Below are 25,572 nucleotides of genomic sequence, written 5' to 3' on the forward strand. Positions count from 1 at the left end.
TTATTGCTGCCCTACTACGCCATCCAGCTCTTTGTCCGAGTTCCCATCTCACAGAACCTTTGAATGTCTGCCGTGAGACGTTTCCATTGCCACAAGCGACTGATTCAAAATGTTTGATGGGTGAAAAATGAAAAGAGTGTGTGTCCTAACGGTGTTCTTTTTCATTTCTCAGAAGAAAGAAGACTCATCTTTCATGGTGTTCGCCAGTCGGTGTCAATTCCTATTTATCTCCGGGCATCGGTTTTGGTAGCATGTTGAACGAGATCCAATCCGTCAGACAGGTTGCTGTCGAACCCCATTGGTGTATGTAGTGATCTCATAAGAGTAACGTGTGTGTGTGTGTGTGTGTGTGTGTGTGTGTGTGTGTGTGTGTGTGTGTGTGTGTGTGTGTACACTGACACATTTTTCCATCTTAAATGTAATTTAAGACTTATTTAGTTTTAGATAATACAAAAGAATCTGCCAACAGGATGAGATCATTTGACTTGTTCTATATAATTAGCACTTTGAGATTGTTACAAATATAAAGTGTGTTACAAATATAATTTATTATTATTATTGTAATTTGAGTTGAGCTTCTTTGAAGGCTGTGTTTGTGAAACAGGTGAAACATCATTGACATGTTTTGTCCGCAGTGTAGATGTCTGTGTAGTCATGTGGGTTGTCTGTATGTACCAGTATGTACCAGTATTTGCTTCTATTTATTTGATTTGATAGTGAAGCTCAGCCAGCAGCAATAGAGTTAGTCAATTTCAGATCAGGCTGAGTCTCTCTCTCTCTCTCTCTCTCTCTCTCTCTCTCTCTCTCTCTCTCTCTCTCTCTCTCTCTCTCTCTCTCTCTCTCTCTCTCTCTCTCGCTCTCTCTCGTCTTTCTCCATTTCCCTATCTCTCTCTTTTGTCTTTCTCAATTTCTCTCTCTATCTCTCTCTCTCTCTATTGTCTTTCTCCATTTCCTTCTCTCTCTCTCTCATTCAGGCTGGGGGGACCATGGAAACAAAAGAGGCCTGATTTCACCTCCAGCCTGGATCCTCTCAGAGGAAATCAGCGCTCGTCTCAGGACAGTACGACCAGATCAGCTAAAATGAATCATCGCTTGATAGAAGACCTCATAAAGCCTCTCGTCGTATTCATTTATTCATGTTCTACAAATGAGGATGTTTACTCTGTGCTCTGGCATCCCAGCGTATTCCTGGCATGACCCCAAGAGAGAGAGAGATCTTTATTTGTCTCTATTTATATCTTGATGCAGTATGTCACTCTTTCTAATCTAGATGATGACAGTTTAGAGGTGGTGTGTACAGTATTCGACTGACCAGGGTTTGTGCCAGCGAGGTGCAGCCCATCAGCGAGTCGGTTAGGTAGCTGGGAGACTGCAGCGTAGCGGGGGACAAGTCCTCTGGGCTGGCCAGGCCATCTTTCCACTCCTAGTGGACACACACACAGTGTCAGTGTAACACATTGTCAAAATAGAGTAACACAACATTGTTACAGCAGTTAAGCATAATACAGTATAGCATGCATGCACATTGTGTACACATGCAAGTGTCCATAGCAACGCACTTTCAGTCTTTTACAGTCTTTGTAATGTATTTTTTATTTTTTTTATTATTATTATTATTATTATTATTATTATTATTATTATTATTATTATTATTATTATTATTATTATTATTATTATTATTATTATTATTATTAATAATAATAATTATACACTTTATTTGTATAGCACCTTTTATACAAGCATTGCAGCCCAAACGGCTTCACAGCAGTGATGTAGACACAAAATAGATCTCACACACACACACACACACACACACACACACACACACACACACACACACACAGCACGACAGCAAGAGTACATGAGTCATAGAGAAAAGTGAAAGTGTTAGACTGAGATCCTGAGGGAAGTGTGGTTGTTACGTAACCAGCATCTTCTTCACCGGCCACAACACCTGGTCCAACATGAAGCAACACGACCTCAACCCTGTGTCTCTACACTCTAGATCCACAAAGAATGGATTGCACGGTGATTGATTGAATGAAAATTTTATTAACAGATTGCAGAATGGGTACAATACAGTACGGCTCAATACACACAATTGTTAAGGGGATGCAGACCAGAGAAATACTTTCGTCTTGTTTACATCAGGGTCCCCTATTTTCAATTCATAATTAATTGTAAGTAAGGGTGCAACTTGCTCCGTGCAATCCATTCTTTGTGGATCTAGCCCTCTGTCTCCTCTGACAGTCATAGGCCTGCTGGAGAAACACTACCTCAACCCTGTGTCTCTACACTCTGTCTCCTCTGACATTCATAGGCCTGCTGAAGCAACACTACCTCAACCCTGTGTCTCTACACTCTGTCTCCTCTGACAGTATAGGCCTGCTCGTGTAAACAGACTGTGGTAAGGATGGTGGCTTTATATCTGTATATACTAACCATGTGTCTATTTACTTCAGAACCTGTTCACACACACTGTGAACACTACAGAGGCCTTTCACACCGGCCGGGCTCTGTGCTGGAGCAGGTTCCCGAACGTAATCTCGCACCGGCCGGCGCATTCACACTGGGATTAATTGGTTCAGAACGTGACAAATCGGTGCTCAGCTGGCACCGAAACATTTTAGTTTTTTCCTCGCGAACCGTGACATCATCAGTGGGCGTGTCATATTCTAGGCTGTGAAGACGAGCGTAAACGGGGGAAAGTAGAGAGTCGGTGTTACAAAGGGTCAGATTAAACCGAATATATGTATTTATTGATTGATATATATTGCATAGTATTTGTATATCGTTTGATATCCCTTGTATATTCCTTGTACATATACACGGAATACCCCTTTAGCCCAGACCATAATATTTCATTCTCCTATTGGACAGCGGTCCACAGGCGCCAGAGCCGTGCCTCCAGAGTCAGGTTCAAAGTCACCGTCAAGACATGTCTGTGCATGCCCGGCCTTGCCCAGGGCTACGAGACAGAAATGAGGTTGGCACTAGTTTGTTCGCCGTGCATATAAATATGGCGCAGGTGAATACAGAAGCACTTAGTCAGAAGTCAGAGTTACCCAATAAGTTGAAGCCTCACCCACGATACTCCGTGCGGTGAAGTATGGCCTGTTTGGCCCCGAATAGAGCATTGAGACCGCGTGCGAATTAATAACTGAATTGTCATAGTTTGGCGCTATACCGTCGAGTGCGACATATTTCTATTAAGTCAGTAATAGTCTATTTGTGTATAGTGTATCGTGCGGCTAAAGTTCTACAGTGACCAGCATCACCAACGCTTCCTCGTATCAGCTAGAGTGCTTATCCAGGCTGGGCTGCTTTCATGGCGCTTTCACCCGAGGAGACCTAGACGAGAACCGTGTGGACATGTACACTGGATTAATCTACCCGACGACTACATAGCCCTTTGCGGCTGGATTATATTTGTTTTGGTCCTGTGATTTATGGAGCGGAGAATCGCCGACGCCTACACGTGTTGGATTTACCCTGTGAGGACCAGTCGAGTCTGCGCCTCAGAGAGCCTGAGGCCGGCTAGCTTTCTTCACTGTGGAGCTACAGTCTACGGAGAACAGCTGTATTCGTCTGTGGATCAAGAGGCTATTGCACCGTCTCCTGTACTTGGAGTCTCCTTAGTCATCGTTGACCAGACTCTCTACTACCGACAGATCCTCTACCCCTGCTGGCTTACAACCAGGGGGACCCTTCCAGTATCTCCCGCTATATATTACTAGTGTACCATAGATATAATTCCCTAAGATTCAGGTTGTATAATTACCTCCTGCGTAACCAGAGAATGGACATTCATTGTTGATTTGCCTACGCACATTCCTTTGCCTTACAAGTGCATTCAAAGTATAATAGAGAAGTATTATGTACCTTTTGCTGCAATAAATACTTAAAGACAACTTTGTGTAGAACCGGTTCATTGTGGGAAGTGTTCATCATATTTATATATCATGTACTGTATGGCCAGTAATTAAAGTACATAAAGCGGTAGTGGTTTAATGATACCATACTTATCAATACAGTCAGGGAATTGTACCCCTCAGTTACAATTGGTCCTTCGAGCCGGAGGGTAACTAGTGTAATATTAATATAGTGGTATTAATATTGACATGGCCTATGATGAACACTCCACAAAACGGTTCTCCTAAAGTAGATCGCCCGCAGCGTAGACGGCAGACACCTCAGTACTTAGAGGATTACGTTGCCAATATACTACCTAGCTTTCTACAGACGGTAAACGCGGAAAAAGTAGATAGTAAAATTATGTCCGACCCTATCGACCAGGCTACCCCGCCAATAGAGGCCCTAGTGGGTTCTAACATAACTGACCAAGCTCACGGTAGGGACCAGGAGGGACCCGACATGACTTTACCCCCCGCCAAGACCGAAGAAGTAGTCCCCGGAGAGCTCCAGGATAAAGACAGCCCTCCAGGGATGGAACTCTACCCGCTACAAGAAGAGGAGAGCACCCCGGAGATGGATCTCCAGGACTCGCCACAGGAGAACAGATCTCCAACGAGTACTGCCAGGAGCGGATCACCTCAACCAGCGTCTTCCCCCAGCGAGGCGGACAAGATGCTGGCGCAGGCACTCATCGCCACCCTGGCAGCCTCCACCGAACGCGATCGCAACAGCGCAACAGACGCGCGAGCGCGAACATTCTGCAGCCGAGCGAGAGCGCTTCCAGGCGCAACAAAGGAGTGAAGACGACCGCATAAGACTGGAGACCAGACGCCTTCAGACGGAAGAGAACATTGAAAGAAGCCGCGCCGATGCACAGCACGCCGCCGCCAATGCACAGCGCGACGTCGCAAATGCACAGCTCCACGCCGCCCATGCCAGCGCCAATGCCCAGCGCGACGCCGCCAACGCACAGCGCGACGCCGCCCAGGCCAGCGCCAATGCGCAGCGCAACGCCGCCAATGCCCAGCGCGAAGCAGCGCGCGACGCAGCCCATGCCCAGCGCGAGGCAGAGCGCGACCGGCTGCAGGCGCAGCTGATGGACAAATTGGTTGCCATGGCGACACCCCCTCTCTCCGCACGGAGCTCCCGGAGATCGTCACGACAAGGGTCTAGGACGCATTCCCCTACCCGACCAAGCGACCCGGGACCCCGCCAACAGGAGGATCCTGTCCACGTCTCCGAACCCCCTCCCCGGCCGGTCCATACGAGACCCAGCAACCGGGAAGAACCGGACCACGCCGAGAGACTGAACAGAAGACTCCAGGTCCTCGCAGAGGAAGAGGAGGAGGAAGAGGAGGAATGTCAAGCCGACCAGCAGCAACGTACTCTGGACCAGGAGGCCCAGTACAGCCCCGACCAGCAGCAACGTACTCTGGACCAGGAGGCCCAGTACAGCCCAGAAGTCAGCCCCGAGGCACTGCGCTACAAACCCCCGACTCAACTCACGGGTGAGTTTGACGCACCGCCAGCCCAGAGGAACAGCACCTGGGTACCCGGCCCTTGGTACCCACCAAGTACCAGCCCAAGACGACACGTAAGAGGAGACTCGCCTAGGAGGCCTCTCCCCCAACGCTCACCGATGTGCCAGTCATCCATGGCATCGTACCTTGGCACACCGACGTTCCCGGACTTCACACACGAGAACAGAGCACAGTACACAGAGCTACGAATGTGCTTAGAGACAATGATGTCCGATGTAGTTGATGAACCGTACAAATATGCTATCCTACTGAAGCACCTCAAGGTGCCCCGAGCGCACAATATAGCGCTGGCCTATGCCACCTCTACTACCCCATACACCGCGGCTCTAGCAGCACTCGACCAAAGATATGGACGCATATGGGACTACGTAATACAAGAGATAAGGCATATTGACCGCCTACCCCCAGCCACAGACAATCGCTCACTAGATGACCTGTCTATCAAGGTACAATCCCTGGTAGGGATGCTGGGGGCGCAAAGAGAAAAGGGTATGCACGAACTGTACGCGAACTCTAATGTCGAGAGGATTTTAGAGAAGCTTCCGCCCGCCCGACAAGAGCGCTTCAGGCGGCAAAGAGACCACCGTGATTCTAACGGTCCCGAGCCATCCCTCCTAGACCTAGCCGACTTCCTGGCGAGAGAAGTCAACAGCCTACGGTTGGATACGTTCATGCGGAGCACACCAAGCTCCAGAGAGGGACCTAGGAGAGCAAACGATGGCCGCAGATTGGTGACCGTCATGCACCAATCAGAATCAGTACCGAGCAGCAAGAACCACAACACCCCCTCGACGAAAGAGGACCAGTGGAAGATTGAGTGCCAGTACTGTGAGGGAGAACATCGGCTGTACCAATGCGACACTTTCGGGAAGCTGACCACGGACGAGGTGAGTCAGTGGATCAAGGACCACCGCCGCTGCTTCCGCTGCGCGCGCAGCCACCTAGCAGCTGAGTGCCGCTTGAAGAAGAAGTGCAGCAGGTGCGGTGGCACCCACTTGGAGGTCCTGCATGACATCAACAGGCGTCAGCCAGGACAACAGAGTGGGCCCGTCGCGGTACTGTACCATGCCGAGGCGGTGGCACCAGTACCGAAGAGCCACCAGACCGCTCCCTACTGTACCTACTGCGATGGCGGACACTGGCTGGCACAGTGCGCCGAATATAAGACACTGGACCCCGTCCAAGTTGACCAGTGGCGTGAGGCGGCCCAGGCGGGCGCCGCTTACCGCGCAGGGGCAACCCAGGCGGGCGCCGCTTACCGCGCAGCACGGTGCGGAGCCCACCAGAAGATCCAAGGCAACCGACCAACAGAGTGCTCCACATTGACCAGCATAGCGGGACCCCCCGAGTGCTCCTCAAAGTGGTCAGAGTGCTCCTGAGCTACGAGGACAAGGTCCTGGACACTTACGCCGTCCTGGACGATGGGTCTGAAAAGACTCTCCTCCTCGCTTCCGCAGCAGCCCAGTTGGGCCTGCGGGGTGTCAAAGATACCATGACCATACGCACCATCAGAAGGGACCAGAAGACCATAAAAGGTGAAAAGGTCTCCTTCAAGATAGCAGCGGTGGACCAGCCCGAGAAGCAGTATAGTATAACCAACGTCTTCACCAGCCACGACATAGGCCTGTCTCAGTACACCTACCCCATCCCACAGCTGATGGCTAAATATGTGCACCTACGTCAACTACCTATACCGCTTATCGACGGCGCCACACCGACCCTGCTCATCGGCTCCGACCACGCGGACCTCATTCTCCCAATTGAGGCGGCCCACATCGGACCCAAAGGATGCCCAGTCGCGGTTCAGACCCGACTGGGATGGACGCTCCAGGGCCCCCTCTACGGACTTGACAGTCAACCCACGTCTACACGCTGCCTACACACAAAGGCGAGCGACACCGGCCACTCCCTCGTACAGCAGAGGCTATTGACATTAAGCGAGAGGCCCGTGAGAGAACCGTGGGCACCAGAGGGAGTTCGGAACTCCACCCCCCTCAGCTGCGCTTCAGACGTAGCTGACCTCGAACCCAGCACCCCAAGCGACTCCTTGACGGGGCGGCCGGGACCGGCCCCTCCTCAGACGGGGTACAGGGCAAACAAGAGAAACAGACGGAGGAGGAGGAGGCACAGCCAAGCACAGATCAAAGCAGTCTCAGGCCCGCTTCCTCCTAAGCCCCCCTTCATCCCGTCCAGTCGTCATGACCATAGACCAGTCACTACCCCGAGCTGCGTGGCCGGCCGGCCGCGTAAGCAAAGTGACCACTGGTGCCGACGGAAAGGTCAGAGCGGCAGAATTGCTCGTCCAAGGGCGGACCTACAACCGACCCGTGGCGAGGCTGATAGAGTCGCCAAGGCTCCCCGACTCGCTTAATGACGACCATGACCCCTGACTTTGTGAACTGCCTACCCTCACAACGGACATTGAGTAGTGGACAGTGCGGTTAATCTGTCTCTGCTTAGCTAATTAGGTGGGACTAATTAGGGGGCGGCTGTTACAAAGGGTCAGATTAAACCGAATATATGTATTTATTGATTGATATATATTGCATAGTATTTGTATATCGTTTGATATCCCTTGTATATTCCTTGTACATATACACGGAATACCCCTTTAGCCCAGACCATAATATTTCATTCTCCTATTGGACAGCGGTCCATAGGCGCCAGAGCCGTGCCTCCAGAGTCAGGTTCAAAGTCACCGTCAAGACATGTCTGTGCATGCCCGGCCTTGCCCAGGGCTACGAGACAGAAATGAGGTTGGCACTAGTTTGTTCGCCGTGCATATAAATATGGCGCAGGTGAATACAGAAGCACTTAGTCAGAAGTCAGAGTTACCCAATAAGTTGAAGCCTCACCCACGATACTCCGTGCGGTGAAGTATGGCCTGTTTGGCCCCGAATAGAGCATTGAGACCGCGTGCGAATTAATAACTGAATTGTCAGAGTTTGGCGCTATACCGTCGAGTGCGACATATTTCTATTAAGTCAGTAATAGTCTATTTGTGTATAGTGTATCGTGCGGCTAAAGTTCTACAGTGACCAGCATCACCAACGCTTCCTCGTATCAGCTAGAGTGCTTATCCAGGCTGGGCTGCTTTCATGGCGCTTTCACCCGAGGAGACCTAGACGAGAACCGTGTGGACATGTACAATGGATTAATCTACCCGACGACTACATAGCCCTTTGCGGCTGGATTATATTTGTTTTGGTCCTGTGATTTATGGAGCGGAGAATCGCCGACGCCTACACGTGTTGGATTTACCCTGTGAGGACCAGTCGAGTCTGCGCCTCAGAGAGCCTGAGGCCGGCTAGCTTTCTTCACTGTGGAGCTACAGTCTACGGAGAACAGCTGTATTCGTCTGTGGATCAAGAGGCTATTGCACCGTCTCCTGTACTTGGAGTCTCCTTAGTCATCGTTGACCAGACTCTCTACTACCGACAGATCCTCTACCCCTGCTGGCTTACAACCAGGGGGACCCTTCCAGTATCTCCCGCTATATATTACTAGTGTACCATAGATATAATTCCCTAAGATTCAGGTTGTATAATTACCTCCTGCGTAACCAGAGAATGGACATTCATTGTTGATTTGCCTACGCACATTCCTTTGCCTTACAAGTGCATTCAAAGTATAATAGAGAAGTATTATGTACCTTTTGCTGCAATAAATACTTAAAGACAACTTTGTGTAGAACCGGTTCATTGTGGGAAGTGTTCATCATATTTATATATCATGTACTGTATGGCCAGTAATTAAAGTACATAAAGCGGTAGTGGTTTAATGATACCATACTTATCAATACAGTCAGGGAATTGTACCCCTCAGTTACAGTCGGCATTGCACTCAATCGATCCATTCAACAGGAAGCGATTTGCGACTGATCTCAAAACGAGATTAGATTCAAATGTATTGTTATGGTACAATACACCATCCAACCAGAGTGGATAAAGAAATGCTCCAGAAATGAATATGCGCAGGGAAAGGCTTAGCGAGTCAGCGTGCGAGCGCACACACAAAAACATACACACACACACGCACTGTATACGTTTGAAATGAATCGTTCCAGCAAAGTAGGCTTCTATTATTCAAATGACTTGTTTTAATGGGTATCATAGTAGTAAGTCCTACTGTAGAACATGACATATTAGCATGACATCTGATTTATTAATGCCAATACTGGACGACAAGCGCAATTGGCTCTTGACAATTGTAAACTATGGATTAGTCGGTCACAGTTAATGTTGGACCATTAGCTCAACATGTCGCCAGCTTGTGACTGCAACTTGTTCCTGTTTGCGGACGACTCAGCCCTGCTGGTCTCTGACAAGAACAAGTTACAGGTTGAAAAAACCCTCAGCTCAGAACTAGGCAAAATCTGCTTATGGCTCGCTGATAACAAACTATCATTACACATGGGCAAAACAGAGTCCATTCTCTTCGGTTCAAATAACAAACTCAGCAAGACCGACGGCTTCTCAGTTACAGTGGGTGACAATATTGTCACAAGGAAAGAAGATATTACCTACCTGGGTTCCATCCTAGAGGCAAATCTTTCCTGTGACAAAATGGCATCCAATGTAATAAAAAAAGTCAACCAACGAACTCGATTCTTGTACCGGATCTCCTCACTGGTAAACAAGAATACCCTGAAGACTCTGGCAGGAGCACTCATTCAAGGGTACTACGACTATGCTTGCACCTCATGGTACCAAAGCACCTCAAAGGCGCTAAAAACAAAATTACAAACATCTCAAAACAAACTGGGCCCTGTTTCTTGTACGTGGTTCAACTAAGTCGATCAAGATGTCATTATCCAGCTTCAGTTAACCCGATGTTTGAAGCCGGGATTTTCCTGTTCCACGAAGGTGGATTCAGTCTCGTTAACTCAAGCCAGACTTGCGACTCAGGCTAAATGCGCGCGGCCGCTTTAGGTGAAAAGCCAGCACGTATCGATGGCAGAGATCCTGATTCTCTAACGGCATTGATTGATTAATTGATTTAAGACTTTATTGACAGATTGCAATACGGCTCAATCGCCTCGCCGACAAGTTAAATGCGTTATCTATAGGCTAATTTTAAGTCCCTCATTACCTCAATCAATCAGATTATATTTCTTTAAACTTGCCTGCTGGATTGAATAATCAAATGAGATCTTGCTAGCGAAAATAATTAGTTAACTGTTATACAGAATTACGATACGGCTCTCTTACCCATTGATTGATGTATAGTCAATCTTTAACTTATCTCCAATGTGGTCTAACGGGTTGTTCTTTTGACTTTCACACAGACGACCGGGGTTCGAGACCCTAGTCGTCTCCTTCTTTTTGCAATATAGGAATAATTCAATTTGGTGCACGTTGAGAGCTATATAAAGAATGACATCCTCAATGCATGTAGATTTATAATATTTTAACTTAAAACCAGGCTACTTTGGCGTATAATCATTAATATTATATTCAAAAAAATCATATTGGAAACACCGGGTTTTGAACCCCGGTCGCTGGGTTGGCAGGCTTGAGCACTACCGCTGCACCACTGTGCCAGATGGGATAAATTCATTGTTTATACATTAATGAACGAGAGACCCGTGTTTAGAATATCCTTTGTTTTGAATGAAGTTTATCTCTTTATCCTCATTCATTAATGTGACGTCAACGGCTCATTCAATTTCTCAAATCCGTCAAACAGCGCATCTCATCAGACATCTTAATCCCAGTTACAATTAAAATAACCACATAATGTGTACATCGCACGAGCGAGCGCCACCGTCGCCACGGTATATATAACGTGCATTATTTAGGACAAAGTGAATTTAGTATCAGCATTTTGGGTCTATTTTACATTTCAAAAGCCCCCTCTGGAAGAATGGAGCACAAAAACGTAATTCAGAATGGTATAATGCAGATCGTAGACTGTGGGAATAGTTTCAGGAAACGGGCTGTCACTTCTTTGCGGGGGCGTGGCGATGGGTCAGGCTAACTTGAACTTAAACTCTGCTTTCGACCAGGCTCAAACTTTTGGATCTGTTGTCATGGTGATTTGGAAAATCCACGTACAGGGAACCGGAAAGTCCGGCTAACCCAGTTATCCAGTTAAAGTTATCCGGCTAACTCAGTTATCCAGGTACAAGAAACAGGGCCCTGGTCAGACTACTGCTTGACCTTACTCCTAGAACCCACCTCACCCCTGCCCACTTTGACAACCTAGGATGGCTTAGAGTAGACGACAGAGTACAGCAACTTGCAATGGGCCTGGTCTACAAGATACACTACACGACCAAGGTACCCATGTACATGTCAAAATACTTCCCAAAGGTCAGTGAATACCACAATCACAACACCAGAGGGAGCTCCACAAATCATGTTAAACCCAGATTCGGCTCAAACAAGGGACTAAACACGTTTCGCAATTATGCCACATCAATGTGGAACGCCCTACCCAAAGCTGTAAAGGAATGTGAATCACTACCCACTTTCAAAAACACTCTCAAAAAACACCTACGGGAGACTGCAATTCGAAACTGGCCCCTGTAAATGTCCTAACACAACCCCCTCCAATGTACAGTAAAAATTACCAAGTATGGTCTTGTCAATATTCCAATGTACAGTTTTGCTTGTACAGTTGTACAGTGTCCCCCACCCACCCCTCCTACCCAACCTCCCCCCCCCCACTCCTACCCAACCTCCCCCCCCACCTACCCAACCTCCTCCAATGTACAGTTTCTACGTCAAATGTATATACTTTTTCTCTGGACTCTTTTCGTATCACAAACTGTACTGTATTTGCAAATCTGGTATGTCATAAATGTATAGATGTAGCAGTACTGTCTATCTGTATGTCATATATGTCATATATGTTACGATGAATTGAAAATGGGGGACCCTGATGTAAACAAGACGAAAGTCTTTCTCTGGTCTGCATCCCCTTAACAATTGTATGTATTGAGCTGTACTGTACTGTACCCATTCTGCAATCTGTTAATAAAGTTTTCAATCAATCAATTCAATCAAACTGGTTAGTGTGGCTGCCTCTCGATCCAATGGTCCCAGGTTCAAATCACTTGGTTACACAACTTTTAAATTTTATTTAACGTTAATTTGATTTGATTTGATTTTATTAGGGATCCCCATTAGCTGGTGCGATGGCAACCAGCTAGTCTTCCTGGGGTCCACACACAAAAAAACATACAAAACAATCACTATTGCAAAAACTAAATGATTAAAAGTCAGTACACACAATGCATAATGTAACAATTAAGATAGCTAAAATTACATTAGTGTAAAACAAAAAAATACTTTACAGTGTTAAAAGCAATTTAAAAACAATAAATTTATCCACTCTGGTTGGATGGTCTATTGTGCTGTATAATGACAATACATATTTTTTATTTTTTTGTTTTTTAGTCCCGTTTTTTAGTTAGTCGTTGTGCCAATTCCCCCCCTCCCCTACCTGGTTGTTGTTAGCATGTTCTCCAACGAGTCGGTACAAGGGCGTCCCGAGTCGATTGCATGCTTTCTCCGATACGTGCGGCGACAGCCAGTGACATCTTTTCACTTGGCAGCGAGGACTCTCATTTGGTGAAGTGTAACGCGTGGGAGGGCACGCTATCTCCACCAAGTCCTGCCCCCGCTGAGCAAGTGCCGAGACCTGACCTGTAGGCGTTGCTGTCCACAACGCCAGATTCCCACCCACCAGCTTCCCACCCCCTAATACTGCCAATTGTATTAGTATGAACGACCAGCCAAGCTGGTAGCAACGCCGAGAGCTGGGCTTGAACCCAGTATCTCCTGCGTTGGTGACGAGCGCAATCTCCGCTATGCCACCTGACCGCCCTTATGACAATACATTTTAATCTAATCTCATTTTGAAATCGCTACCTGTTGAGTGGATCATAACCATATGAATGGCGAAATGCGCCCTATATAAAACAGCTTCGGAGGTAGGCATTGCACCATGCTGAACCACTCAACAGATAGCGATTTCAAGACGAGATCCAATTCAAATGTATTGTTATTATACAACACAAGTACAATACACCATCCAACCAGAGTGGATAAATGAATTAAGGTTAAAGAAATAAAATAATAATTGTAACCGAGATATTTGAACCTGGGACGATAGGATCCACAGGCAGCCACACTAATCCGTTGAGCTAAACAGTTCGACATTAACTGTACCTGACTAATCCATTGTTTACACTTGTCAAGAGCCAATTGCGCTTGTCGTCCAATAAATCAGATGTCATGCTAATATGTCATGTTCTACAGTAGGGCTTACTACTATGATACCCATTAAAACAAGTAATTTGCTGGAACGATTAATTTCAAACGTATACAGTGCGTGTGTGTGCGCTCGCGCGCTGAGGCTCGCTAAGCCTTTCTCCACGCATTATGTTTACCTCCGTCTGAGTTGATGATGGAGACGGTGGAACGTTGGTTCTGCTTAAATAGGTGTAAACGCGGGCTGGTTCGCCAGAGAGCACGAAGGTTCAGAGGCTCCAATACGGAGCTGGAGCTAGAACCAGAGCCCTGCCGGTGTGAAAGGGCAAGTGATAAGATGGTGTGGGACTTGTTTGCACTAATGAGTTTACTTAAAGAGGTGTTTACACTAACTTCACGGTTTATTTTTTTAAGTGAACTGCATTTATATATATTTGATTAGAGCCCGACCAATTAATCAGTCGGACAATTTAAGCGGCCGATATTGGCTTATCACAGACATATCGGTATCAAGTCAAGTCAAGACTTTTTATTTGTCACGGCATACAAGTATACAGTGAAATGCGGGGGGTCTTGCCCGCAACGATTGTGCATAATACAATAATAAGAATCCAATAGGATGAGAATGCGACATTTGTGCAATAATAAGTAAAGACATATCAGGTATATGTACATGAGTTTTACAAAATCATGGTAAGACATGCTAGGTCCTGTGATAGTGCAATACACTGTTAGCTACGGATGAGGCACTGGGTCTTATGTACACTACTATACAATGCTATACTATACAATCTACAGTTATACTATGTGTCCTTATGCTAGCTTGCTATCCATCTGTTTACTATACAAGAACCACTCCCGTTCTTGTTTTTTTAAAGTGACCTTTCATTGTGTAAAGTGACCATAAGTGTGAGCGTGTGCAGCATGTGTGTGTGTGTGTTCATGTTAAAGTGACTGCTAGTGTGTGAGCGTATACAGTGTGTGTGGTGTGGTGTGGTGTGTGTGCTCATGTGTGCTTGTGTGTGGAGAGTTCAGTGTTCAAGACTCTGATGGCCTGGGGGAAGAAGCTGAGCCGAAGTCTCTCTGTCCTAGTTGCTGGTGTTCGCAAGGTTAGGGTTAGGGCAGGGGTCAGCAACCTTTACTATCAAAAGAGCCACTTTTCCCCCTCCCACAAAATAAAATGCTCAGGGAGCCGCACAACCTATTAACAAATGAAGATAACACAGTGTATAACGTTTTATATATCCCCAAGCATACCCCACATTTAGCATAAAACGCCTGACAATTGCATACCCAAAGTAATTTGCGATTTATTATACTTTATACTTATAGCACACAGTTTGTTGCATTAATGGAATTATAAAGCAACAAAAAGATTTTTTTTTTGCTTTTTATTGCTGTTTTTACCTGTTATAACAAAGGAAAACCTCAAACTCTTATGAAGAGGAGAAAAAAGACTGGCTGTGTAGACCTATTTTTAAATAAAACACAGAAGAGGAGACAAAACACTGGTGTCTGTAGACCGGCTTTGAAATAAAACCCTGAACTATCCAGGTATATTTGAGTCCTTCCCTTATTTGTGGAACATTTATAAAATAAAAAGTAGTCCACTTTGAAAAAAGACTACCATGTTCTTTGAAATAAAACACAGAAAAGGAGAAAAAACACTGGCATCTGTAGACCTACTTTGAAATAAAACCCTGAACTATGCAGCTCTATTTGAGTCCTTCCCTTATTTGTGGAAAATCTATCAAATAAAAAGTAAATTTTTCGTTGTTCGCAAATTTCTCACCACATATCAGGCATACAGGTAAGCCTGCATCGTTAGTTGTGAAAGCAAATGAATCTGTCCACGCTGAATTAAACCCTCTATTTTCCTCAGACTTTCCTTTTTTGGATTTATCCATGGTTAGCTTACTGGGGGGTCGGAAACTCAAGATTAGCCACTTGCAGACGGCAGGGAGAGGCGCGGGGTGTGACGTACTGTATATTTTAGTTGATGAAATATTTTTATTGACTAAATATTTTAGCTGATGAAATAATTTTTCATTTCAGTGTCACAGTATGACCTCGATCTCCAAAATAAAAAGAAAATTAATAAAAAAAGTTTAAAAAAAAATCTTTTTTTTGGCCAGGGAGCCGCAGCTGATTGGCTAAAGAGCTGCATGCAGCTCCGGAGCCGCAGTTGCCGACCCCTGGGTTAGGGTTAGGGTTAGGCTGTGTTGGCCGATAGGTGCCGACATTAAAACCTTTTTTACAGAACATAATACAGAGTAAAATGCTTGGGGTAATTTAGAAACGGTGTCATCACAGTTTGTCCTGCAGAGGGCGCTCCGACTCCATTGTTTACATATAACTCAGTCATAATACTCCCACATGAATCTCATAGCTAGCTTGACAGAGTAGAAAATACGTGGTTCAACCTCTTAACACATTCAGCGCCAATCACGAGTAAACTCGTTATTGGCCGACAAGCGGTGAGCGCCAATAACAGGTAAACTGGTTTTTAGATCCTTTGATCTTTTTCCTCTGATCCCGATTCTAAATCATCATCCGGATCATTCTAGCCATCCCTGGCCCGTTTGCCCACCTTGGAATTGCAATGCAGATCGAATATCACCAGGTGGCAGTATCGCCTATACCTTTGATACATGTTTTCCTTTTTTTTGTAAGGGCTCCTCCTCCTGCTTGAACAGAGATTCACAACGATCGCCTCGAAATACGAAAGCGTATTTTCCATCTAAACGTGTATAGACATATACACTGGTAATGGTGATGCGATCACTTGGAATTATTCTTTTTGGAATACCTTCTGGCTAATGTAAGGTATATTCTATGTCTATTTTACCAAACCTGAAATATGTTTTTCCAACAATCACAGTTTTGTGTTTTACTGGACGTAAAACATGCTTGACAAACACAATTACAGTTTTTAGTTAAAACGACCCCCCCCCCCCTTGATGATTTTGTGAAGGTACATGTGTACATGGTATAATACTTTGATTTGGGAGTATTTGGGGTTTCAGGGGATCAACCAGAATGGTTTGGGCTTATTGCATAGCGCGTTTTATCTCACGTTCTATGGAAAAAGACTGGATTATCTTGGAAATATGCGATGTTTAGCATGTAATAAACGACAAACTACAGTGTGTAGAAACAAAAATCTTTTTCCATGTCGGACTACAAGTAGTGTCTGTCAAATGAGCCACACCATTGTCTCCACAGCTATAATACAGAACACACACACAGCTCTGCAAACATCATGAAATACCGCGAAAATGACAATTTTAAGCTGGCCTTGAAGCGGCAGATGGGAACAGTTTATGGCGCTGAAAGTGTTAAGCCCTAGCCCTATTTTCTGAAAATCCACGTAAAAATACATACCTAAGTAAATGGAAGATTGCTCCACTTCTACAAGGACCATTTGCATGTTCTTGGTATCTAGGGATATCTATGGATCTCAGGGAATGTATTCCCAGTGTCAGGAATATTGTGTCTGTTATAGGGCTCACCCCTATTAGTCGAATAGTCGACTAATCGATCGAAAGGAGCCGTAGTCGACTGCCAAGCTCTTAGTTGAATGCAAAATCGTTGTAAAAAAATTTGTGTCATTCTTTCCAAAAGAAAAATGAATGAATGAAAACTTTATTTAACAGATTGCAGAATGGGTACAATACAGTACGGCTCAATACACACAATTGTTAAGGGGATGCAGACCAGAGAAAGACGTTTGTCTTGTTTACATCAGGGTCCCCCATTTTCAATTCATATTGACATTTATGACATACTCAACATACATGACATTTATGGCATAGGGACATACAGGTATTTAGTACTGATACATTTGTGACATATACGGTATTCAAATATACAGTACTGTTACCCATAGATCCTGACAGAGTACAAATGATGGGGAGGAGACTGTACATTTGGAGGGGGTGGGTGGGTGGGAGAGAAATATACATACGGCGGGGAGAGGATATATACATGCGGTGGGGAGGAGACTGTCTATTAGGAGGGGGTGGGGGTGGGGGGTTTGGACATTTACGGTGGCCAGTTTCTAATTGCAGCCTCCCGTAGGTGCTCTTTAAGAGCGGTTTTGAATGTGGGTAGGGATTCACATTCCTTTACAGCTTTGGGTAGGGCATTCCACATTGATGTGGCATAATTGCAAAACGTGTTTAGTCCCTTGTTTGAGCCGAATCTGGGTTTAACATGATTTGTTGCGCTTCCTCTGGTGTTGTGGTTGTGGTATTCACTGACCTTTGGGAAGTATTTTGACATGTACATGGGTACCTTAGTCGTATAGTATATCTTGTAGACCAGGCCCATTGCAAGTTGCTGTACTCTGTCGTCTACTCTAAGCCATCCGAGGTTGTCAAAGTGGGCAGGGGTGAAGTGGGTTCTAGGGGTAAGGTCAAGTAGTAGTCTGACCAGTTTGTTTTGTGATGTTCGTAATCTTGTTTTTAGCGCCTTTGAGGTGCTTTGGTACCATGAGGTGCAAGCATAGTCGTAGTACCCTTGAATGAGTGCTCCTGCCAGAGTCTTCAGGGTATTCTTGTTTACCAGAGAGGAGATCCGGTACAAGAATCTAGTTCGTTGGTTGACTTTTTGTATTACATTGGATGCCATTTTGTCACAGGAAAGATTTGCCTCTAGGATGGAACCCAGGTAGGTAATTTCATCTTTCCTTGTGACAATATTGTCACCCACTGTAACTGAGAAGCCGTCGGTCTTGCTGAGTTTGTTATTTGAACCGAAGAGAATGGACTCTGTTTTGCCCATGTGTAATGATAGTTTGTTATCAGTAGGGCTGTCTTAAATACTTCGAAGCTTTGTTCGATGGCACAAGCTTCGAACATAAAAAAAAAAATCGAAGTAAAAAAAAGAAAACATTTATTTAAAAAAAAAATCAAATTTTTTTTACTTCGATTTTTGTGTGTGTGTGTGTGTGCATATGGGGCCATTGGGTGGGGCCGGGGGACAAATACACTGGAGGAAAGTAACCCAGCTCAGCACTGCCCAAATTCACTATTGCCTGTTTGAAGGATATCATCCTCAAACACATACACCTACATGCCTTGTAGAATTCCACACATAAGAAAGAAAGATACTGGGATGAATAAACAAAATAGGAAATAAAATGTAGAAATGCATGCAATACATAAATAAATATGAATCTCCATATATGAAATAGAACATTTAGATAAGGTGCTACTGAGATGTTTTGGTGAGTTCTTTGTTTTTTTGTGGAAGTAGCCCTTCTTAAAAAATCCATGAACATTCACTGATAATTGGTCTGTAGTGGAGTCTACAAGGTCTACATTGCCGGACCATGTAGAATCCGGACCTTGTAGACTGACATAATTCTGTGCATAGTTTAGTCTACACAGGCCATATTTCAAATAATCAAAATCGTACTTCATTCATCTTAAACATTCTTGACTTGGGGGATTGGTAGTTCCCATGAAATCTGAAGTTGTTCAAACGACAACAGCGATCCACCTTGAATTAAATCACACAGCCGAGTGAAACCTTGTTGGCTGCGTCACAGTCACGAAAGGGGCTACTTAATTCATTAATCCAATCCACTTTATTTATAGAGCACATTTAAAAACAACAAAGTTTACCAAAGTGCTGTACAAGTCCCACAACATAAGATAAAAAAAAATATATATATATATATATATATATATATATATATATATATATATATATATATATATATATATATATATATATATATATATTTCTTTTTTTTATATTTTTTTCGTCTGCCCCAAAGCTTCGATTGCCAAAAAAAGCTTCGAAGGTCAGCCCTAGTTATCAGCGAGCCATATGCAGATTTTGCCTAGTTCCAAGCTGAGGGTTTTTTCAACCTGCAACTTGTTCTTGTCAGAGACCAGCAGGGCTGAGTCGTCCGCAAACAGGAACAAGTTGCAGTCACAAGCTGACGACATGTCATTTGCATAAATTAGGAACAGTAGCGGTCCTAGTATGCTTCCTTGTGGAACACCACAGCTCACTGTGCGGGGGGGGGGGATATAGTACCGTTTACCTCCACCATCTGTTCTCTCCACTCCAGGTAGGATTGCATCCAGCTCACTGATAAACAAAACCAATTGCTTTTAGCTTGTCAATCAGAATGGAGTGATTGACAGTGTCGAAGGCCTTTTGTAGGTCCAGCATGACCATGCCGCAGTATTTGCCCGCGTCCACCTCTTGTTTGATGTGGTCGTTCAAATAGAGAAGGCATGTGTCAGTGGAGTGGGATGTTCTGAAGCCAGATTGGAATTTGTAGATTAGATTTTTTTCCGCCAAGTACTTTTCGACCTGTTCGTAGACTATTTTCTCCATGACTTTCGAGATGGAGGTAAGAATAGAAACAGGGCGGTAGTTGCCTGGGTCTAATTTGCTGCCCTTTTTGTGCAGAGGGGTCACTCTCGCAATTTTTATGGGCTGTGGGGGTGCTTAATGTATGAAGGAGTCGACTGAATGCTTTTTGTCCTCTGTGAAAGCATGTAATTGGTCCACTGATGGATAAATCTTGATATTTGTCTAGTGTGTTCATTCAACGGGGAAATCCTATTTCAGTGCCTCTGTGCCAGTTTTCTTAGGCAGTTAGCCTCGCTGGTATGCGCACCATTAGCGTTAGCCACGCTTCTAGGCCACTTTGCTTTTGGAAAGAATGATACAAAAAATATTATCCTTTTCTTTTTTTTACACGCTAAACATCGCATATTTCCAAGATAATCCAGTCTTTTTCCATAGAACGCGAGATAAAACGTGTTATGCAATAAGCCCAAACCGTTCTGGCTGATCCCCTGAAACCCCAAATACTCCCAAATCAAAGGTATATACCATGTACACATGTATCCTTTTTTTTGGTGTGCATTCAACTAAGAGTTTGGCAGTCGACTATGGCTCCTTTCGATCGATTAGTCAACTATTCGACTAGTCGAGGTCAGCCCTAGAACACACACACACACATGTTGTAACTACTGTAGTCAGACACACAAAGCGTCATAGACGCAAAGTATTTAGAGGCTTCACTGTCAGCAGCTGCAGCAGCTGAGAGGAATCCTTGATTAGCGATAACCGAATCCTTGATTAGCGGTTGTGTGAGTGAAATCCTCAGTCTATGAAGTGCTTTGCATTTAAATATCACACAGAGGTCCTACCTATAGTATATATATAAGTTACTAAAACACCCCTGTTCTCCCTCAGCGTCAGTTCTCACCAGCTCTCTGTGGGTGACGGGCAGGATGGTGAGGGGCTCGTCGGGCCCAGGGGGGCTGCTCAGATCATGGCTGCGGGGCGGGAGAGGCGGGGGCTTTGTGCCCTCCAGCTTGCGGACCTGCCGCTCGCCCTTGGCACCGGCCCCGGCGCTGAGCTTGCGGACGGGGTTGGTCAGCCATTTCTTCAGGGTGCTGACGGAGCGCCTAGAGCCCGGGGAGCTGGGGGCCGAGCTGCCTGACGCCTGGGGGGGCAGAGACGCCACGGAGGTGGAGATGCTACCCTCGCTGCCCGCTGCAGAGTACGAGTCTGGAGAGAGAGAGAGAGAGAGAGAGAGAGAGGTTAAAAGGTTATTAAAAGAGGAGGATGAAAGGATGACACTCTGGAAATACCGGTAGACTATGGATTAGTGTTGTCACAATACCAAAATCTGGAATTCGATACCGATACCAGTTCTAAAATGATACCGTGGCAAAAACCTAAAATATCAGGAACGATTATGGAATATTAATATAATAATGGGTAATATTAGAAGACAGAACATGGACAATTCTTTATACAATATATATATATATATATATATATTTTTTTTTTATTGATCTTTTTCCCCCTCCTTTTTCCTCCGATTTTCTCCCATCCCAATGTTAGTCGCTATGCCAATTCCCAATCCCCTTCCTGGTCGCTGCGTACTTACCCCCCACAGTCGGTCTGGGAGAGTGGAGGCTTCCTCCGACACACGTTTAGCCAATCAACCGCTTCTTTTCACCTGGCAGCGCGGACTCTCACTGAGAGCGTGTAACGTGTGGAAGGATTACACTACCGCCCTTAGATCCTATCCGCGCTTAGCAGGCACCCCGACCGAACTGTAGGTGTCGCTGTTTACAACGACCCGGACCCACCCCGCCAGCTTCTCCCACCCTCTAATACTGCCAATTGTATTAGTGTGAAAGGCCAGCCAAGCTGGTGACAACCCCGGAGCTGTGAGCTGGATTCGAACAGGCGAATCCAGCGTCTCCGGGGTTGGTGATGAACGCAATCTCCGCTACGCCACCTGACCGCCACAATATATATATTTTTTATTAATAAGCTATATAGAGCTATAAAGTTAATCTCCATGTGTTATTATGCGTCATCTCTCCACTCAACTGGAGTATTGGACCGTTTTTAACTTTTCTAGTATCACTGTATCGTGCAACCCTACTATGGATAAGCAAGGGTTAAATGGAGGTCAGCGAATACTAGGAACACCTGCACCGTCTATCTCCACATTCCGGCCTGCACAGTCAATCTATAACGGGACAGACGTGGCGAAAGGGAGCATTCCCATTTTAAGCTTCAAGTTAGAAGAAAACTATGAATACATTTGTTGGAGGTCTGGGAGGAGGGCGTGCAGACAGGCGGCTCATACAGGCCTCGCTGAAAGCACTGGAGGGCAGAGACGTGTCTGCACACCGGGGGGGATGAGGAGCGAGAGGGAAATCAAAATAAAGACGTGGGATTATAAATAGGCTTTCTCTTCAAACACAGCTGTGCAGCTGTTTAGCCAAAACTATAAAAGATGCCTTGTTCCATCTCCAGGGTTCAAGCTGGTCCACGGAGGCTTGTTGTTTCTTTAGATTTGAGCCATGTATCAAAACGCACCGGAGTGAGCCAGGCGGCATGAGGCTATGTTGGCTGACATTGTTGTCATGTGACCACAAGCTGATGATACTCCTGACCAATCAGAGGAAGGATCCCGTGCCGTGATGTCACGAGGACATGGGAAGTGGGGTGTTGGGCGGGTTGTTGGGACAGGAAGTCCACTTTAATCCTTCGCAGGGGGGGGAAGATCTTTGTTTGGGTCTGTTTGTTTTTTCTGTCTTGTCCTGCCTTCGCTTCCTGCAACCCCACCCACCTACCCAGCCACCCACCCTTCCTTCTGCTTTCCTCAGCCCCTAAGATAACTCTTCCTGTAAGATGTGTGTCTGGGGGTCTTTTATCTATTGTGTGGGGACACAGTTCAAGCCTACTTCCCATCCATCTTCCTGCCCTCGGGCCTGACTTGTGACCCCTAATCGTCACTCTCCTACAGATGGAGAAACACTCTCTCCGGCTAAGATTCACCGCTGTGGCTCCTTATGGCTTGGATATGGCTGCTATTTCACACCGGTTCTGGGTTCTCCCCACTGGATGTGAGAAAGACGAGCACGCTGACCAGTGCGACCACCATATGGGTCAACTTTGGGGGATCGCCAATTTACGTGCAATACACTTAAACCAGATTTCTGTGTAATTTGTGTTGGTTATGTATTTGTTTGTGAGAGAGAGAGAGAGAGAGAGAGAGAGAGAGAGAGAGAGAGAGAGAGAGAGAGAGAGAGAGAGAGAGAGAGAGAGAGAGAGAGAGAGAGAGAGAGAGAGAGAGAGATCTTATCACAAGGCTACAGTAGGAGCCAGACCACTCAGTTCAGGCAAGCCACACTGACCCAGAGTGTGGGCCATTTTGTAAGTGCTCCGACATCAAAGGCAAAGCCAGCATAAATCCACAATCCCCCTCTGTTTGTGTGTAAAGTGATTGGGATTTTTCGCACTTTTCAGGCTCAACAAATTTTCTCTCAGAAACATAATGGAACCAGTGTTCCAGTCTACAAGAATGAGATTTGTGAAAATAGTGCTCCCTATTTCGGAAACAGCTGCTAACCTCAGAGCAAAATAACTGTCACTGCCATGAGCAGAGCACACACTCTCTTAAAGAAAGTCAAGAATAGACCTTTTGGGTATTCTTCTGAACCATGTGGGGGGTGGGCGTACTCCAATTTCCATAAATGTTTGCCCACAACTAAGTAACCATTCAGGCGCAGTAGACTATAAGGATGTAATTTTCAATAAACATGAATGTGACAAAATGTCATGCACCTAATACAGTATACTTCTACGCCACGAGAGCCTCTGTCTCCATCTCCTTCACAAGCAGAGGAATGCTACTCCTCAGCCTGTCTCCGGTGTGTCTGGCAATATTTTACAGCCACCAGGCATGTGTATGTGTGATCCCAGGCTGTCCCCTCCACTGCCACCCCCCCCCCCCCCCCCCTTCTACATGAAAGACTGGAGAGTGTGTAAGGGGATCTGAGCCGGCCAGGGGGGGGGGGGGGTGAGCAGAAGGAAGAGAGAACGGAGGGGTACAAAGAAGGGAGAAGTTGAAATCCTAAGGGGAACGGAAGGAAACTTTGAACAAACACTGGACGGCTCGCTACACAGAGAGACAACACAAAGGAACAGTAACTAGAGTTCAAGCTAGTTAGCTAGCACATGAAATATATAATAATATAATAATGCAGGACCTCTTTAGGGGGTCTTTAATCGGCATGCAACGAACTGGACATGCAATTGGAGCGGCACACACACACGGGATACACACACACACACATGCATTGTCTTTTTCTCAGTCGCCGATGCGATAGAGTCTCTGCGCCTAACCCATCCCGTCGTCCTTCCCCCCATGGGCAGCTGGGAGCAGATAGGGCGTCAACGTGAGCCGCGCCCACGGGGACCAATCCAAGTGTTCCTGTCCGTCTTCGTCAAAGACGCCACAGCGTTAGCGATCTGTTGTTGTTAGGGATGTTCGATATTGGCTTTTTTACTGATACTGATATACCGATATTGTCCAACTCTTAATTTCCGATACCGATACCGATATATGCAGGGTTTCCCCCCCCCCAAAAACGGAATAATTTCAGGTAATTAACATTACATATCTCTTGTCGTGGAATTAACACAACATTATGCATACTTTTGACAATAAATAAAATCAGAATTAGTTCTTACTTGCTTGCCTGGGTAAATAAAGGTTAGATAAATGTTTTTTTTTTATCCACTTTTTCTCCTTATTTATCCCATCCCAATTTCGCTTCGCCAATTCTCCCTTCAATTCTCCCCTCCCCTGTCTCGAACATTGCTAGACTATGCCTCCCACTGGTCGGCTGCAGTGAGGACCAAGCCTTGCACCACGTGTCCCCTCCGGTACACAAGGAGGCAGCTGTCGCATCTTTTCACCTGAACAGCGCAATCTCTCAGTGACGAGGAGTAGCGTGTGGGAGGCTCACGCTGCCCCCGATACTTCCTGATTCTGCTGTACAGGCGCACCAACCGACCTGTAGGAGTCGCTGTCCACAATGTCCAATCCCCACCCACCGGCTTTCCCACCCTCTAACACTGCCAATTGTGTTAGTGTAGCAGGTGCCACCTAGCACCTGCCACGAAATTCGACCGTGCCTCGAGTGGGAGTCGAACCCCGGGCGTCTGCACCGGGGCCGACATAACAAACCGTTGCGCCAAGAAGGGAATTCCCTTCTAAGCGCTCAGTTTGTATGCCTCTGGGGAGTGAGTTTTACACACTTCTATGTGCCGTAGTCACACTATCGCGGCACATATCCGTTACATTAGTATGACGACCGGCCAAGCCGGTAGCAACGGCGGAAGCTGGGCTCGATACCAGCATCTCCTGCGTTAGTGGCGAGCGCCTTGCCCACTGCACCACTCAGCCGCCACAAGGTTAGATAAATGTTTAAAAAAAAATTTATAAAAAAATATAAATTTTTTTTTTGAAAACCGATACAGATCATTTCCGATATCACATTTTGATGCCAATATCGGTAGGCCGATAATATCGGACATCCCTAGTTGTT

General features: G+C 45.8%; 1 protein-coding gene across 2 annotated transcripts in view; it reads right to left on the bottom strand.

Moving 5' to 3' along the window:
- The window catches only part of arhgef25a (Rho guanine nucleotide exchange factor (GEF) 25a), a 122,375-nt gene that overhangs the window by 49,684 nt on the left and 47,119 nt on the right, over positions 1-25,572 (bottom strand). For both annotated transcript variants that reach the window (XM_084333957.1, XM_084333956.1), the window contains exons 3-4: positions 20,916-21,220; positions 1,313-1,423 (exon numbers count right to left, since the gene is read on the bottom strand). In XM_084333957.1, coding sequence (XP_084190083.1) covers positions 1,313-1,423; positions 20,916-21,220 — 416 coding nt within the window. The remainder of the gene's footprint in view (positions 1-1,312; positions 1,424-20,915; positions 21,221-25,572) is intronic.

This window comes from Notolepis coatsorum (assembly GCF_963971535.1).
Source record: "Notolepis coatsorum genome assembly, chromosome: 17".
In the NCBI taxonomy this organism is placed as follows: domain Eukaryota; kingdom Metazoa; phylum Chordata; class Actinopteri; order Aulopiformes; family Paralepididae; genus Notolepis; species Notolepis coatsorum.